At 40.1% G+C, this 17,891-nt stretch overlaps 1 protein-coding gene across 4 annotated transcripts in view; it reads left to right on the forward strand.

Moving 5' to 3' along the window:
• The window catches only part of NEK5 (NIMA related kinase 5), a 60,096-nt gene that overhangs the window by 17,635 nt on the left and 24,570 nt on the right, over window positions 1-17,891 (forward strand). For all 4 annotated transcript variants that reach the window (XM_030309754.2, XM_030309772.2, XM_030309763.2 and 1 more), the window contains 12 exons: window positions 1,097-1,180; window positions 1,271-1,341; window positions 2,409-2,495; window positions 4,452-4,506; window positions 6,408-6,608; window positions 6,688-6,769; window positions 8,672-8,805; window positions 11,229-11,413; window positions 12,235-12,301; window positions 13,587-13,703; window positions 14,931-15,017; window positions 16,619-16,711. In XM_030309754.2, the coding sequence (XP_030165614.1) occupies window positions 1,097-1,180; window positions 1,271-1,341; window positions 2,409-2,495; window positions 4,452-4,506; window positions 6,408-6,608; window positions 6,688-6,769; window positions 8,672-8,805; window positions 11,229-11,413; window positions 12,235-12,301; window positions 13,587-13,703; window positions 14,931-15,017; window positions 16,619-16,711 (1,263 nt within the window). The remainder of the gene's footprint in view (window positions 1-1,096; window positions 1,181-1,270; window positions 1,342-2,408; window positions 2,496-4,451; window positions 4,507-6,407; window positions 6,609-6,687; window positions 6,770-8,671; window positions 8,806-11,228; window positions 11,414-12,234; window positions 12,302-13,586; window positions 13,704-14,930; window positions 15,018-16,618; window positions 16,712-17,891) is intronic.

Raw genomic sequence — 17,891 nt, forward strand, 5'->3', positions numbered from 1 at the left:
ACAGCAAGTATGTGTGTGTAGAAGGGACCCTGAATCGGGCCTGTGTGATGGATAAGGCAGGCCACTGCCTGGAGCCGTGCACAGGAATGGCCTGCCATCTTTCTTTCGGCCATTTGTTTCTTTGTTCTGTTTTACCATGTAAGAGCCTCATGCCCATGTCATTTTCTACGGCACACAATAGAATCGTCTGAATAGACAGATGATTCAGGAATCAGGTCTCTAAAGTTTGCAAATTTAATCACGCATTCTTCCTATGTTCATTTACATTTTATATTAAATTCCATATTTGTAGAAACCCTCCTTTCTTCCTATCCAGGTATTATTTTGCTTCATTTGATAAAAATACTTTTCTCTACAAAATTTTGAACTACATTTCCCTGTGTTGGAAAAGAATGAAAATTACAACTGAATCTTAGCATCTGGAGTATAGCTTTTTTTCCTTTTGTTATTCTTTTTCTGTGTAACGTGGCATCCAAAGAACCAATGAAATTTTAGAATAGTTTAAGGAAATCTTTACAGGCCTAGAACACATTTTTAGAAAGAGGCTCATGGCCAGCTAAGAGAAAATAAAATCAAGACTAAGAAAGGAAATTAAGTTTTAAAAGTAAGATATTTGTTGTTTTTATATTAGATACATATATATTGATAATTCATTAAAGTTGTTAACAACCTCACAGATTCTCTGCCTCTTCTGCTTTCCCTCTCTGCCCTGGGCACCCTCTTTCCACTGAAAAGGAAACACTCATGGCACCAGGGTTATCAGGAAATGCTGCTTATCTACTGTCCTTGTGCAGTTAGCAGACCAGTGTTAAGAAAAAAGAAAATCATGAACTGCCTCCCTCTCTCCCCTGCTTCTACTTATCTTTTTCTGTACTTTTTCTGTACTTTGATACCAGTGCATTCAAATTGCCTTTTGCAACCTCCATTTTTCTAGCTATAAAAAGAGAATAATGTGATAAGATGGTATTTCTAGTAGTTTCATTCATATAAGTTCGGACACACAAATGTGTCATTTCTCTCTTTTTGTACATTATCATGAAGACATTTCAATGACCACCAGACCACTGACCAGTTTCGTTTAATGTTCCCTCTACAGATTCTGAGTTGGTTTGTACAGATTTCTCTAGGACTAAAATATATTCACGACAGGAAGATCTTACACAGGGACATAAAAGCACAGGTAAGAGTTCAGAGAGAAGATCAAGACAGAAACCGATCTTGTTGTTTTCTTGAAATATCTCCCACAACATAGCATTCTCTCTATTTATAGAACATTTTTCTTAGCAAGAATGGAATGGTTGCAAAGCTCGGGGACTTCGGGATAGCAAGAGTTCTGAACAAGTAAGTGCTTTTAAAAATCCTTTTTCTTTCTATTCATAACAGCCAAAATATGTATTTTTAGGTATCATGAATTAAGATACTAAAAGCTTGGTTTCCAGATAATTTGAGATAACTATTTCTATAAATGCCTTAAGTCATTCAGATGATACTTGGTCTGAGATTAAAATTTCCAAGATAAATCTCGGTATAATATAATGATGGTGGCAGTATTGTGTAGTGTGAGATAAGCTTATCACAGGAGATGTGACTGAATACGCACAAAGCTAGTGCATTTAGTGAAACAGGCAAATTCACACGTGCTCTGGGGAATGTATCGATGCAACTGCTTTGGAAGACAATTTAGTGGTAATAAGTATCAAGAGATTTTTAATCATTCTATTCCTGGGAATAGGAATAATTTAAATGCCTTATAATTGGGAAATAGGTAAATTTTATAAAACACGGCATAAGCGTGGACCTGAATATTATGTAGCCATTTATATTTATTATTTTGAAGACTTCTTGATGACATGGGAACAAACTTTGTCATATGAAGGCAAAAAATGGAATTCTGAATTTTAAATACTCTGTGATCACAGTCATATGAAAAATATGCCTGGAAAAAAGATGAGAAGGAAATATATCCAAATTTTAAATAATAGCTGTTTTGGGGTAGTGAGATTCTGGGTAATTTTTTTCTTCTTTATTCACTTTCATGTTTTCCAAATTTTAAGCCATGAGATTGCATTACTTTGGTAATTGGAAAGGGGGAATTCTTTCTGCATCTAAGAGTTTTATAATATAACAATCGTACTTCTTTGTGGAGTCTTTGAGCCATAAATTTGTTTTATGTGTTGATTTGGGGGAGGTAAATTATAAACTTAAAAATCAACTAACTTTAAAAAAAATCAACTAACTTTATTATTCTTGTTATTAGTATGCAATATGTTTGCTTTATTTCAGTATGTGCATTCATCAAATTTTGTGTTATCCATTTTTATACTTTTTTTCTTGCATGTCTGTGTCTTAAGCCTTTTCTTACTCCAGTAATAAACTGTGTTGTTTTATTATTTAATATGATTTGCTAGTTCCATGGAACTTGCTAGAACTTGTATTGGAACACCTTACTACCTGTCCCCAGAGATCTGTCAGAATAAACCCTACAACAATAAAACGTGAGTTACCGACTATTGGTTTGAAAGTCTCAGTACTAACACCGGTAGGTTCTCTCTTTCTTATGGTACTTATGTAATTGCATTTTCTTCATGTGTGAAATGGGGACCCCAGTGACTATCTTGACCACTTCACTTAAAAATACAGGTGATAAAAGGAATATTGAAAATTGCAGTCACTGTGATGTCCGTCTTTCTATTTGCTCTTCATACCTTCTAAACGCTATTTAGCCAAATTCAGGAGTGTTGTGGATGGGTCAGATAGAAGGCAGGGAGGTCTGGTGGCAGAGCCCCGTCACCAACTCGACCAAGTCGGTTAACCTCTGTGGGCCTCAGTTCCCCTAGCAGTAACAGAGAGTGTGGGCCAGGTAATTATTAAGGTATCTTCCAGCTTTAAAACCCAGCTAGTTTTATGAATACGATACTAAGCCCGCTGTTCAGGAGTAATATTGATATACGCAGTAGGAAAAGGTGAACATGAGGTAGTTTTTACTTCTATGTAAGAAGGGGAAAAAAAATCCACTTTTCAAAGCTGGCTGCCAGATGAACTTGTTGGCTTATCAGGAAGACTGAGTTCCTTCTGGGAGTTAATTTTCCATTTGTTTAGGAAAATCCCCAAGAGATGTTTGGCTGTTTGACTTTGCAAGAGATAAGTGGAGGGCAAAGCCCAGATGGCAGAGATTTCTAAAAAAGAATAGTAAACATTTCTCTGCATAGAAAAACAGGCTTTTTTTTTTTTTTTTAATAGCCTCTAATACCAAGAGGGGGTTTGGCCTCAAGTTAAGCAGCAAGGCAGCTGGTGCAACCTGGGTGGGAGGGCAGACTCTCCCGAGAAGAGCCCTGGGTCAGCAGCATTGTTTTGTTTCCTTGTACTGCTTTTTAAGAATTTGAATCAACATTTAAGTAAACTGATTTGGTGCTTCTGATAATTGGAAATCTTAGCAAAAATCAGCTGGGTACCCCGCTTTAGCTCAGAAAACCAGTCCCTGGTTCACCATAGTCCACACCACAAACAGGGTGGTGTAAGACTTGTAATTGTTCCCATCCGGCCCGGTGGCTGCATTCCCTGTTGGACCACCCTGGCTATAGGGGGCGCTCTGGGACAGGGGAGGCTGTGGACCTACAGATGACCCGGTGAAGACAAAATTCTGTGTGATCGTAGGAAGTGGGGCCAGTGAGTTTCTAGAAACTCTTAGAAAAATGCTAGGAAACAGCTGGAAGTTGTTTCCTACCTGTTCTATAATCATCACCCTTCATTTCCTCAAGCCTTTGGGATGTCTTTCTCGGCTCCTGCTGAACACAGAGGAAGTATTGCTAAGCAGTGGAACCCTTTTCCTCCCTGTACTGAATCCTTGTTTTCACTTTTTTTTCACTTCTCATTATGTTTTCTTCAGTTTTTTAAGATTTAATGACGCTTTTTGTTCTATAAAGTAGCTCCTTATTAAACCAATCATATATAAGTACTAAAGAGCAAGTCTCCAGTCATGTATTGTTAGCACATTTTTCAGTTTATGGAGTGCCAACTGCTATGTCCTTACTTAGTAGAACTTTGGTTCTGTCAATAGCCTGGAGTAGAATATACCTTTGTAAATCAACCCGATTTTCCCCTTTGAATCAAAACAAATCTGTGTTTGAGTCCTGCCTTCTTCCTCTGAATTGTTCAAAATCCCATACATACACACATTTTCTTTGAGCACATGAAGCTGAAGTAAACCCTGAGCCCTCGGATTGTAGCAAAGTTTGTGTATCTTTTCTCTGCTGGGATTCTGACAAACTACATATTGTTTTAATTTTACCTCTTAGGACTAAGAATAGATAACGTATCTGAACGCATTTGTAAAAGAAAACTGGTCAACCTATAAAATTGTAAAGATACACAAATACAAAGCACTGTAAGGATAAAGGCTTTAATTCGGAATTATGGATATTTCTTGGCATGTGAACTCTTGTCTTCCCCAGGGATATTTGGTCTCTTGGCTGTGTCTTATATGAGCTTTGCACACTCAAGCATCCGGTGAGTATATTAATTGTCAAATTAATCTTGAATTATTGAAACTGTGTAAGTGAAATTAACTTTTGAGAGGAAAAAGGTTAATGTTTGGAGTTACTAGATTGTTAAAAATTATATGGACAAGATGTTAAGACGAATGGTCGACCTATATATACTGACATGGAAAGATGTCCAACTTAAATATCCAGGTTAGAGAATAGTGTACATAGAATATTTTCATTAAAAATAAATCATGTGAGGGACACCTGGGTGGCTCATTTGATTAAGTGTCTGACTCTTGATTTCAGCTCCGGTCATGATCTCACGGTTTGTGAGTCTGAGCCCCACATGGGGCTCTGTGCTGGCAGTGTGCAGTCGGCTTGGGATTCTCCCTCTCCCTCTCTCTGCCCTGCTCACCTGCGCTTGTGCTCTCTCTCTCAAAATAAATAAACGTAAAAAGTTAATTGTTAAAAAAATAAAAATAAATACATTGTGTGCGAATATAATCAGCAAAGGGGAAAGGTGCATGGGGTGAAGTCTATAGGAAACCAAGCACAAGCTTCTAAGAGCCTCTCCCAATGGAGTCACACAGGATACGCTAATTTCTCCAGCAACATGTTGTGACAGCACATGTGACGTGTTAGCAACCAGAGAAGCTCTTTAGAGACCCAGTGCCCAAGGTTTTTATGTGGCACTGGTCATGTAGGCACCCTATATCTGGCATATACTAAGCTTCCAGAGTCCCAGGAAGAAAGCAGGTGTTCAGCGTAAACCATATTATTTGCACAAGTGGTATAGGCAAAGAAAGCCACTCTGAATATTTAGAGAGTGGTGGGAACTCTCCTGCAATGTGAGTTCCTAGATGCCAGCCAAGGTGCAATATAGTAAGCAGGTTCTTCTAAGGAGAGCAGTCCTTAACCTGCTGTGTTAACTCTTTTCTGCTGTTATTACTGTTATTATTAATTATTACTATTATTGGCAACGGCCACACAGCTAGTAGGGGCCTGATCAAAACCGGATCTTTACAGCCACCCCAGGCTGCTGAGCATTATTACTATGTGTAAATAACCAATGACTTCACAAAATGGAAGGTTTTCAGGTTCATGAGGAATTTTTGAGGAAATGTTTATGTCATATTAATTTAGAAAGCAAGATGTAAAATTTCATGTTATTATGACCTCAACTCTGTAAACATTATTTTACTTTTTCTTTCTTTCTTTTCTTTTTTTTTTAACGTAAGCTCTATGCCCAACATGGGGCTTCAACTCACAACCCCGCACTGAGCCAGGCAGGCGCCCCAATAAACATTATTTTGAAAAAGACTAGAAGGAAATATACCGCTGGCCGGGAAAATCATATGTACTTGCCCTCTTTGTAGCTTCCTATACCTTCTCGTTTTTTAGAATGAATAAATATTATTTTGATAATAAGGAAAAATTAAAACTAAAAAAACCTTGTTTTATGTAACATGACATCACATTGGGTAACTACCTATAATACCTACTCATGAAGTATTAGTTGATGACAACAATTTAGGCTGGACTATTGTGCTTCCAAATGAAGCTTTAAAACATTGTTTTTTGTTTTTGCATTTTTTTTTTTTTTTTTGAGATTCAAATTCCACTTTGTTTATTTAAAAAGTCCGGATTGGGCAAAGGCAAAGGGACTGCTTTCACAAGGGCCCCTCAGCCGGAAAAGGGAAGGGCGTTCAGTTCTAGCACCCCCAGTTCTGGAGTGCAGGAATCTGAGGGCAACAGGCAGAGGGCCCCACCCCAAGTGTGAGAGTGTGTTCCTGCAGTGTGCCCGCCGATGGGGGCACAGGTGGTGAGCACCTGCTGGAAACTCTGTTTTGTTTCTTAGTATTACTTTACATGCAAGTACTGAATTCTTCTCTGACTTAGGATCGTTATTCCTTGTCCTTCCAGTTTGAGGGTAACAACTTACACCAGCTGGTTCTGAAGATTTGTCAAGCACATTTTGCCCCAATATCCCCGAGGTTTTCCCATGACCTGCAGGCCTTGATATCTCAGCTCTTCGAAGTATCTCCCCGAGATCGGCCATCTATTAATTCCATTTTGAAAAGGCCATTTTTAGAGAATCTTATTGCCAGATACTTGACTCCTGAGGTGAGCTCTGAGGTGATTCTGTGTGGGTTTTGACAGAGATTTTGGTTAGCAAGTCCTTGACACATGTGTTTCATCTTAGGTCATGCACGAGGAATTCAATCACGGCATCACTCATAAAGCAAGATCATTGGCTTCTCAACCTCCAGGGAAGAGGATCCAAGGTAAGAACGATTTGACCGTGTGATCAAAACATCCGTCTTATGTGCATCTCACACAGTGAGTTGGGATATATGGCTGGCAACATTAGTACGGAAATTCCACCAAATACACCGAATATGGATGTTTAAAGAATATGAGTAGTGGAAGCAGGAGAAAAATCATCTTGTTGAATGGTGACTAATGGTGGTGCCTGTATATCTAGCCGACACATGATCTGGATGACTTACGTCCTCTCTTCTCATTAGTTAGAAACTTCAAGAAGCAGTGGATTTACGAATAAAGAGACACTTGAAGAAGTAGAATCCTGGGGTGCCTGGGCGGTGCAGTCAGTTAAGCGTCTGACTCTTGATCTTGGCTTACGTCATGATCTCACAGTTTGTGAGTTCGAACCCCACACCGGACTGGCTGTATGCTGATGGTGTAAAGCCTGCTTGAGATTCTGTTTCTCCTCCTTTCTGCCCCTCCCCAGCATGTTCTCTCTCTCTCTCAAAATAAATAAATAAGTTTAAAAAAATTAAAAAAAAAAAAAAAAGAAATAGAATCCTAACCTAACTTTTGCATAGGAAAGAGACAGTAAGAGAAGGTTCACAGACAGGCCTGGGACAATGAGATGAAGCTTATTTTTTAAAAACAGAGAGGATAGACTGGCGATTCGGAATTCTCTTGCAAAGGCCCCTTAGAGCTGAAGTTAGTACCTCAGACATAATTGGTAATAGTGTGATCTTTATTATATGACCCCTGAAGGAAGCAGGTAATACTTTATGGTCATGATCAATAGAAAAACAATTTCAGTGGTGGTTTCAGGAGTCAGCTGATGATGTGCTCTGTGCGTGTGTGTGTGTGTGTGTGTGAGAGAGAGAGAGAGAGAGAGAGAGAGACAGAGAGAGAGAGAGAGAGAGAGAGACATTAAAGAAGACAAAATTACTAATGTCACTGATGTTGTGAAATAAGAGCAGCATAGACTTAGTCATAACCAAATGTCTGAACTGAAAGGGTGAAGAGGAGGAGAAAATCTCCCCAAGGAGTCAGAGAAATCTATCTACTGTGATAGAGAAACTGAACTTGAGGAAAGTTGTCAAGGGAAGAAGAGTGAATGAGTCCCTCTGCCATGTGTAATTTGGTCTGGTGTAGTTATGTGTGGGCCTAGATTGAGGACATTTCAAAAGTGGATAAGTGGAGGGTGAGAAAAAGCATGCTGTCCACATTTCTAATATAAGAAAGAAAGGAAAACAGGAAAAAAGCCTGATGGTGACAAACACAGACATGTTAGAAACCTGCTCATACACTGAAAACAACAATGTGGCATGAGTGATGTGGCCTATAACCCAAGCTGTGATGACTATATGTAATTACTTGTACATATCTGATTATTACTTGTACATGTCTGATTATTGTACATATCTGGTTATTACTTGTACATATCTGATGCATGCTGTCTCTGTAAATGTTAGCATTAATCCCTAATTTTTTAAAAGTAGTGTTATATATTACTAGAAATATGTGAAGGAACCCTGGATAGAATGGTTTTCTCTGTTCAAAGAAAAAGCATGGTGTGGGGCGCCTGGGTGGCTCAGTCACTTAAGCGTCCAACTCTTAATCTGGGCTCAGGTCGTGATCTCACAGTTCGTGGGATCGAGCCCCGTGTCGGGCTCTGCACTGACAGCGTGGAGCCTGCTTGGGATCCTCTCTCCCTTCCTGTGCCTCTCTCTCTCAAAATAAATAAGCATTTTTTTAAATGCATGGTGGTTTTCCATCAGCACTTCTCCCACTGGGTCTAAATATCTCTGGCTAAAGTGAGCTTACTGTGTTACGATATGTCCCTTATGTTTATACTCTCACAAGCATCGATACTAAAATGCGAACATTTTAAAGAAATTGAAGTTGTTTTATTTTGGTTAAATAAGATTCTAAAATACAGAAAGCGAGATTCCAGGCAAAGTGCCTACCAAGATCAAGGATATCAGTGCCTGTTAAAAGGAAGGAAATATTACATAGAAATGAATGGAGACCACCAGCTGGAGCCCAGAAGCCCATAGCCGTAAGTCGTACTAAACCCTTTCTCTAGTTTGTTAGCAGGTAGCGTGTTCTATGGATCTACTTGCACATGTTGGTGAAGTACAAGCTCATTACTTTGGAGTCTCCTTATTTTGTACTTTCAGTAAAATCATTCTGTGATGAGCATTCAAGTGGTATCTCATTAGATAACTTCTAGTTATTATATTTTTAAAAACAATGCTGTAATTTCTTATAAGTAGTCTATGTACTAGTTTTAGTTTTCCTTTTACAACTCAAAAATCTTTAATTTATTTAAAGAAATAGCATTTTTCTATATAAAACAAGTGAGTAGCATAACTGCAGAAAACATTATGCTTTTTTTTTTTTCTTTAAAGTAGGCTCCATGGCCTGCGTGGAGCCCAGTGCAGGGCTTGAACTCATGACCCTGAGATCAAGACCTGACCTGGGATCAAGAGTCAGATGCATTACCAACTGAGCCACCCAGGAGCCCCAGACATATGCATTTCGTTCTCTTAATTCTAACGTGTTATTTATAATTGAGAAACTTTTATTATATAATCAGTGATTTTTTTCCTAGAGATTCTTTATGCTTATTTATCTGAATTCACATTAGCAGAGCATTGAATCTCTTAGTTGATGCTAGTGAAATGCTTCTGGTATATAAATGATTAAATGGCTATTGTCTTTTAGTTGAAGAATTGTATTTTTAAAGAAGGCTTATGGTATAATTAGAGGACCATTTGGAAATACGTTTACTCAGGTTTACTTGCTATATAGACATTTTAGAAAATGTGTGGTTTATAGGTAGATTTTGAAACTGTTTATTAAATTATTGTTCTTCATTTGATAGACCGTGGTTTAACTTCATTAAAGAAATTTAAAAGTCGGGGCACCTGGCTGTCTCAGTCGGAAAAACACGTGACTCTTGATCTCAGAGTAATGAGTTCAAGCCCCATGTTGGGTGTGGAGATTACTACAAAAATAAACAAATAAACTTAAAAAAAGAAATTTAAAAGTATGTTGTGATTTAGAATACTCTGTAGCAGACTCCTAGGAGAGAGAAAACATCTAAAAGATTCAAGGATGAAGTTAGGAGAACAAGTTGATGTTTTTCTAATCAATCCATTGAAGGTTTCTGCTAATGCCATGGAATGAGTGGGTCTCCACAGGGACCACCTGTGGTGTTCTCATTACCATTTGGGGTTTTAGACAAAACCCTAAAGAAGCTGTTAATTTTCTTCCAATACGTGTCTCTATTTCTAGACCTTTTTCAACAAGTCATTAGTAGGACCTTGTTTGGGGTTATATATATAGGTAAAATTGCAAAACTAAGAAACATAAGTCATACTTTAAAAGATTTTTAAAATGAATACATAATTTATGTTTAGACTAATAAACCAGATTTTATACACTTATTTTAATATCTAAATAAAACCATATGAAGTTGACATTTTTTGTATGTTAAAAATCGTCCAATATCTACAATTCAATGTGGTTCAATTACCATATATATGAACCACACAGCATTAAAAAGAACAGAGGAGATAGTGTGTTACTTCTTCACAGTGAGGAAATTTCAGTTTAAACCATTTGTTTGGGTATTTATATTTCCAGCTACCAGTTCTAGTCCTTTCCAAAGGTTTGAACTTCTTTTACTCTTTTGTTATCATCTGTTCAGTAGGCAGAATTGTCCTGGTTAACGTTAAATTGACCCTAGTTTGCTGTTCAGCAACAGGGTCCTGACTGGTTTTCATGTGTTAATTTGGCCTTGTTCTTGTCTTATAGCTCAGTGGCCTTTACTTAACTCCAAGACAAACACTTGTTTCTGGTTCTCCTACCATTCTGTTTTGTTTGGGAAGGGTGGTGAGATGTAGCTTGGGGTGATAATATGCCTGTGGCAGCTGTTACATGACTTTCCTTGTGTTTACTTGGGAAGAAGGACTGAATGATTCAGCATTTTCTTTCCTTCAAGTCATGATGACATTTTGTATTCAGTCAATTTATCAGAACCTAAAAATGTTGCGAATCCCCAAATTTGTGGGTGGCACAATACCATTTGTTCTCCCATAAAGTACAGCAAGATGTAAATAAGTTTATAAAAATATAAAGTAATAATTCTGAGTTTAGTTTCAGATCTTGGGTTGACTAGGCATACTCACTAGCTAAGTATTTTTGGTAGACCAATCATGAAGTATGCAAGATTCCTATTCACACCTTAATAAAATGATAAACTACTGTGCTATAGTACTTAGACTTCTCAAGTATTTTCCAGTTCCAGGATTTGGGGATTCTAAGATTATTTACCTCTCAAAACTAGTCTAGAGCAAAAAAACAAAAACATACCTTCAGTGCCTTGTCTTAGCTATGGTCACCATCAAACTGTCAATTATTAGAGATTTTAATTATGTGTCTTCAAAATCTTTCCTCCTCTTTTTGATCCTTCAGATAAAAATGGTAGAAAGGCCCAAACTTCCTGCACTCTGTGGTCATTATGATTATTATTATGCTCAACTTGACGTGTTGCGGAAGAGAACTCATGAACCAAGTTACCACTGTGTTCCTCCAAAAGATTCTGGAGTGGAGGAGAATTATAAACAGGAAGAAAGCCACAGTCCATCACCAGGTCAATGGTAATGTCAGAATCTTAGTTAAGCTTTGGTCCTCTGAAAATATCTTGATATATCAACATTTATTCTGAAGCCCTTCCAAATTTTCCTAAAACAAATAGCCTAAGAGGAACTTCCAAACTCTTCATCTTGAATACTCAAGTCAGAGTTTCTTTTGCTCTTTTTCATCTCAAATCTGATGTAGCTTGTCTTCTTTTTCATGGAACCATGAACATGTATATATGTTATTTTCCAAAGAAATTATTAATATTAATCAATAACAATTGAATTGTAATCAGATTATCATTTGAGACATATTAAAAAGACATACTGAAAATTCAGCATGTATTTTCCTGGGATCTTTCATTTGTGTGCCAGCATGAAGAGCCTCTAGAGGTACAGGAATGGCACACAACCATGGCGTCATGGAGCTCAGAGTGTAGTGCAGGAAATGGACAGGCAACTGGCTGTCAAATCAGGGGTGCAAGGCCATCAGTCAGATGCCTGCCCAAAGCGTGAGGATATCATGGTATGGATTTTTCTTTTTCCCTCCAACATATTGTAGACCATGGATGGACTGATCCTGTCCTCAAGAAAAATCACTGCATCAGAATATGTTTCTGTTTTATCCTCTCCTGTATCCCCAATTGGTACAGTTCTCTTTGCTTCCTTTTCTTCCTGAGTCCACAGAATGCATTCTGTAACTCTGAACCACTTCTTGAACTCAGAACTTTAAGCCACAGGTGAACTGTGAATTGCATTCCTGAATTGAAAATCCACTCCTCAAATTGGTGCCTAAGTCTAGTAAAAGTTTCTACTCAAGCTGAACATTTTTATTTTCTAAGGCCTGCTGAATACCTTCAGAGGAGATTTGAAGCTCAACAGTATAAGCTGAAAGTGGAAAAGCAGTTGGTAAGTAAAATACCAATCGTCAGAGGCAATCAGGAACTTCCTGTTCACAGATATTCATGGGTCCTTATGTCCAAGTGCATTCTGCATAGAAGATCAAGACTACTCTCCACCTTCTCCAATTTTTATTTTTCTTTTCCTTTTTTACTTTAGAGAGAGAGAGAGAGAGAGAGAGAGTGAGCAGGGGAGAGGGGCACAGGGAGAGAGAAAGAGGATCTTACACAGGCGCCATGCTCAGCATGGAGCTCTATGTGGGGCTTGATCCCACGACCCTGGGATCATGACCTGAGCTGAAATCAAGAGTTGGACTCTCAACTGACTGAGCCAACCAAGTGTCCCTTAATAGCTAAAGAAGAATAATGGGAATAGGCTTGAATCAGAGCTTGGGCGGCCTGGTTTCTTTCCTGACTCTGTCCCTTGCTGTGTGACCTTAGGCAGGTCATACAACCTCTCTGAGCCTCAGTTTCCTTTTTATAAGTGACAGTTTGGCAGTAGATGAGCTTTGAGGTTCCTTTCAGTGCTACAATTCTTTGATTCTATTTTATTAGAATACTACACATCTTTTAAAAAGTGACTATTGTATTTTATTTGAAATGAAAGTTAGCTTTTTAAAGTTTAACCTTTATTCTTTAGTGTCAGAGTTCCGGGGTGGAGGCTGGATATGCATTCTATTTCTATTACTCTTACTTTGAACTACTCAAAAGCTCTAGTTCTGTTCCCCTACCTAACCTGATGCTCCAGTGATGGCTCAACTTTTACAGAACTTTAATTTCACAATCATAGTTTACCAGTTCAGAAAATGAATCTGGGTGTCTCACATGGTAGCATAAAATATTGATTGCTTAGGATAACAACATAAGTGGCTTTATTAAATGTCTTTACTTTTTAAGTATTTCATATTTAAATTAAGAAAATTCTGCTCATCCCAAATAGTGAGTTTTATTCACAATATAATTCTTGTTTAAAGAAAAAGGTCAAATGAGAAGATGTTTCTAAGATGCAAATATGCTTTAAAATTATTTCATTTGAGGGGCACCTGGGTGGCTCAGTCGGTTAAGCGTCCGACTTCAGCTCAGGTCATGATATCACGGTCCGTGAGTTCGAGCCCCGCGTCAGGCTCTGTGCTGACAGCTCAGAGCCTGGAGCCTGTTTCAGATTCTGTGTTTCCCTCTCTCTCTGACCCTCCCCCGTTCATGCTCTGTCCCTCTCTGTCTCAAAAATAAATAAACGTTAAAAAAAAATTTTTAATAAAAAAAAATAAAATAAAATTATTTCATTCGATTGATAGGGTCTTCGTCCATCTTCTGCTGAGCCAAATCACAACCAGAGACAAGAGCTAAGAAGTAATGGAGAAGAGTCTAGATTCCAGGAGCTGCAGATCAGGAGAAACAAAATGAAGGAACAGGTTAGAAGCAATCTAATTCCCGGGCTCCCTAGGGGCGCCTGGGTGGCGCAGTCGGTTAAGCGTCCGACTTCAGCCAGGTCACGATCTCGCGGTCCGGGAGTTCGAGCCCCGCATCAGGCTCTGGGCTGATGGCTCAGAGCCTGGAGCCTGTTTCCAATTCTGTGTCTCCCTCTCTCTCTGCCCCTCCCCCGTTCATGCTCTGTCTCTCTCTGTCCCAAAAATAAATAAACGTTGAAAAAAAAAATTAATTCCCGGGCTCCCACTGTACCTGCCATTGTCTTTTGTGCTGTTCTGTATATTACTTTTAGTGTCCCAATAGTACACCTGAAAGGCGGAGCTCCCTTGCCCAGTACTTGTTGGACACATTCCTGTGAACCTCCATGCTGGGAGTTCGAGGGGTTACAGAGACACATATTTCACCTCCTCGGAGAATGTGATGTGGTGAACTTCATAAGGCTTTTTACCTTGGATTGATAAAGTAACCACCCATCATTAACATTTTTGAAATATGTATTCACTTTCTGGGGCTGCCTTCACAAAGTACAACAAACTGGATGGTGTAACACAACAGACATGTATTGTCTCCCAGTTCCGGAAGCTGGAAGTCCAAAGTCAAGATGGCGGCAGGGCCATGCTCCCTCTGAAAGCTGTAGGGGAATCCTTTGCTTCTTGCCCACTTCTGGTGGCTTGTCAGCAATCTTTGACATTCCTTGGCTTGCAGCCGCATGACTCATTCTCTGCCGTCAACACATGGCATTCCCTCTCAGTGTTTCTGCCTTCACGTGGCTTTCTTCTGAAAAGGACCCCCCCTCATGTTGGGTTAGGGATCCGCTCTACTCTAGTATGACCACATCTTAGCTTAACCAGCTATATCCGCAGTGACACTATTTCCAAATAAGGTCACATTCTGAGGTACTGGAGGTTAGGACCCAAAATAGCTTTTCTAGGGGGGTAAAACTCAACCCATAAAAGTGGATATATGAAGTAATTGTATGTCATGAGCACAGTTAGGGTTATATATAAAAGTGAAATCACCCCAAGCCACCCCATCGAAGTCACAGGGAGGGAAGTACCACAGCTAAGACATAGGTTATCATCTTTAGGAACAATGGGTTTTCTGATTCTTACTGTTTGTCACACATTCTTTAAATCGTAGGCTGTATAAGAGATTACTTTGTTCAATTGTTCACCAACATTTCAACCTTTTGAATTGGGATTGCTTTCCAGGAGTATTGGAAGCAGCTAGAGGAAATACGCCAACAGTACCACAATGACATGAAGGAAATTAGAAAGAAGATGGGGAGTGAACTAGAGGTGAATACATTTTTCTCCCGAAGGAAATATGGTACTACTGATTTCGATCTATCTAAAGTGAGCAGGGTTTCAAAAGCAGCGTTCTCCTCATGGCAATTAGAAAATATTATCATGCAACCTTTTAATGGGAAAGCTAACAAATCTAACTGAAACTTTTAATATGGTTTACTTGAGACTACACACGATGGCAAGGGTATCTGAGATTCTGTTAGGAACGGCCATCCTTAAAAATACCTGTTCGTTGTCTGCCTCATGAATTAGTCAATACTGATTGACTTTACACCAGAACTAGGTTAGAAGCAGAAGGTAAGTCCAGGCCCATAAGATAGGAAAAAAGATGAGCACTTATTGAATTCAGCAATGCTGGAATAGCCTCATATGCAGGGGTGAGGTTTGAAAGCCTGTATCAGGCCACATTTGAGTGCAGTCAAGATGATTCTTGAAAATCTCTTAAAGGCGCCACTTTGGATCTCTCAGATCTCTGAGAGAGAGATCCATCTCTCAGATCTTCCATCTCTCAGATCACTGCTTTTTCAGTAGAGCTCCAGATGAGATAGCTAGCCTGTGTTTGTAGACCATGTTGCATGAAAAACACACGAATGTTTAACCAGTGAACCACCCTCACTGCCCTGGAGTGCTACTCCTGTGAGAGGCCTGAGGTTCTGAGGCCGGCTGAGGATACAGCTGGCCCCCGGCTCATGCTCATGAGCGGAACTGGCCACACTACTGGACTTGGTTTCTTTTTCCCCAATCCCCCACCCCCAAGTGCATATAGATGAACTAATACAAATGAAGTGAGCATGTGGTACAATTCAGTTATACGTACGGGGCTCTGAACTGCAGTCTTCACACACTTTATCTCATTTTACTCCCCATAATAGAGAAGTTAAATAACTCATCCAAAGTCACTTAGATATTACCAGGCAGACTAAATATCTGATTCTGAAACCTCTACTCTTCTAACATATGTACTTCTCCTCAAAAGAGTTGGAAAGATACGACATGTATGAGCAGTGATCGAGTAAGACTGAATATAGTTAAGCCTTGTGCACAGGAGTAGATGAGCCCCATGAGAGTTTTCATGGAAGAACAGAGGTGGGATCTAATCTGCTCTGAGAAGAGGAGCAGAGTTTGGAGAGACAGAGCTGAGGGGGAGGGCATTCTGCAGGAACCACAAAGAGGTTCACGCAGGACTGGGGGAGCTGGAGCGGGGAGGGTTGGAGATGGTTCTTTCTAGAGCAGAGGCTTGGTTAACAGTGGGGAGTTTTGAGTCATCATCTGCCTTGTTTTTAAGGCAGGTCTGTGATGGGAAACCTGAGTCCAGGAAGACAGCAGACTTTTCTAGAAAGACCAGGAAAGATGCGTGTGGGGAAAGATGTTGGTGGGGGATGCTGAGGCGGTCACCGGGTGGGGGGGATGGAGGAAGGGGGAAGGAGCGGGAAGGAGAGCGCTGTGCAGCCATTCCCGCCGATGGCGCCTGCGCAGTGGGAGTGGAGCGTTTCCTCACTAGATCCCACTCAAAACTGGCCGCGATTCACAATGTGGACCTCAGAACTGACTGAGAACCACTCCTGTTGACTGTGTGTAATTTGTATTTTTAGGAGGACTCAAAAATAAGTTATAAAACCTATTTAGTGAAGAAAAGTGACCTGCCCGTCCCCCAAGAGGCACCTCAGGAAGAAGCTCCTGTACAGGTGATGGTTATTAGTAGGTGATAATGTGTTTCCCAGTGAGGTGGCTCTAGCCTGGGCATTCTTTTTTTTTTTAAGTTTATTTAATTTTGAGAGAGAGAGACAGAGCATGCGTGAGGGAAGGGTACAGAGAGATGGAGACACAGAATCCGGAGCAGGCTCCAGGCCCCGATTTGGGGCTCTAACCCACGAACCATGAGATCATGAACTGAGCCAAAGCCAAGAGTCAGTGCTCAACTGACTGAGCCACCCAGGTGCTCCTCTAGGCCGGAAGTTCTTACCCCTCACTGTGCAGGAGAGCTGTGTGCAGAAGTTCTTAAAAACTCAACACCTAGGCTCTACCCCCAGATGGTCTGGGGTGGGGCCCAGGCATTCTGTTTTCAGAATCTGGCTGGGTGATTTAGTGTGCAGCCATGTGTGAGAAGGACTCTCGTGTGTGTGTATAAGAGTTCAGCTTTCTGGATGGTGTTCGAATCAGTGTCTCAGACACCTTGGTCAGAAATCTGATGGTTAATGTCTTTACTTCAACCTTACATTTTTGGTGGGAGGAGGGAACTGGGCAGAGATGAATTATCAAATGGCTCCCAAGAAGGTTTTTTTTTTTCTTTCTGGGAGGTCTTTCACCTTTATCTTCAAGGTGCCACGAGGGCTTGGTTAAGGGTGGGTGAGGGGGGCCAGTGTTGGTGGAGACTGAAAGGCTCCCCGAGTGTTTTGCTTGGGACCTTCCACGGCGTGATGCCGGGGAGCTCTAACATGAACCGACTCGGGGGGATGGGGCTCGGGAGTCTAAGATGGTTGTATTTTAAGGAAAATAAAGCCATAGGACACTTCTTGTACAAATGAGACAACCAGACCCCACAGTCAAATCTAGACAGGCAGCTTCACAAAATCAGTAAGATACAAAAGTCACAATCCTGTTTCAGAGTTCATAATATTGCAAGGCAGAAACGTGCCCTTCCCAGGGCTGCAGGGGAAGCAGGGATTAATGATTCAAACTAACACCTGCTGTATGCAATGTGCCTACAGATGAGGCAGCACTGAATTCTAAGGGAGAGATGATAGAGACCTCCTGTAACATGGCGGAGAGAAGAGAGCATTAAAACACACACACACACACACACACACACACACACACACACACACACACCAAAAAGACTCCTGTGTTTCTGGCTTAAAAGTAAAT

This window comes from Lynx canadensis, chromosome A1 (genome assembly GCF_007474595.2).
Source record: "Lynx canadensis isolate LIC74 chromosome A1, mLynCan4.pri.v2, whole genome shotgun sequence".
NCBI classification, from domain to species: domain Eukaryota; kingdom Metazoa; phylum Chordata; class Mammalia; order Carnivora; family Felidae; genus Lynx; species Lynx canadensis.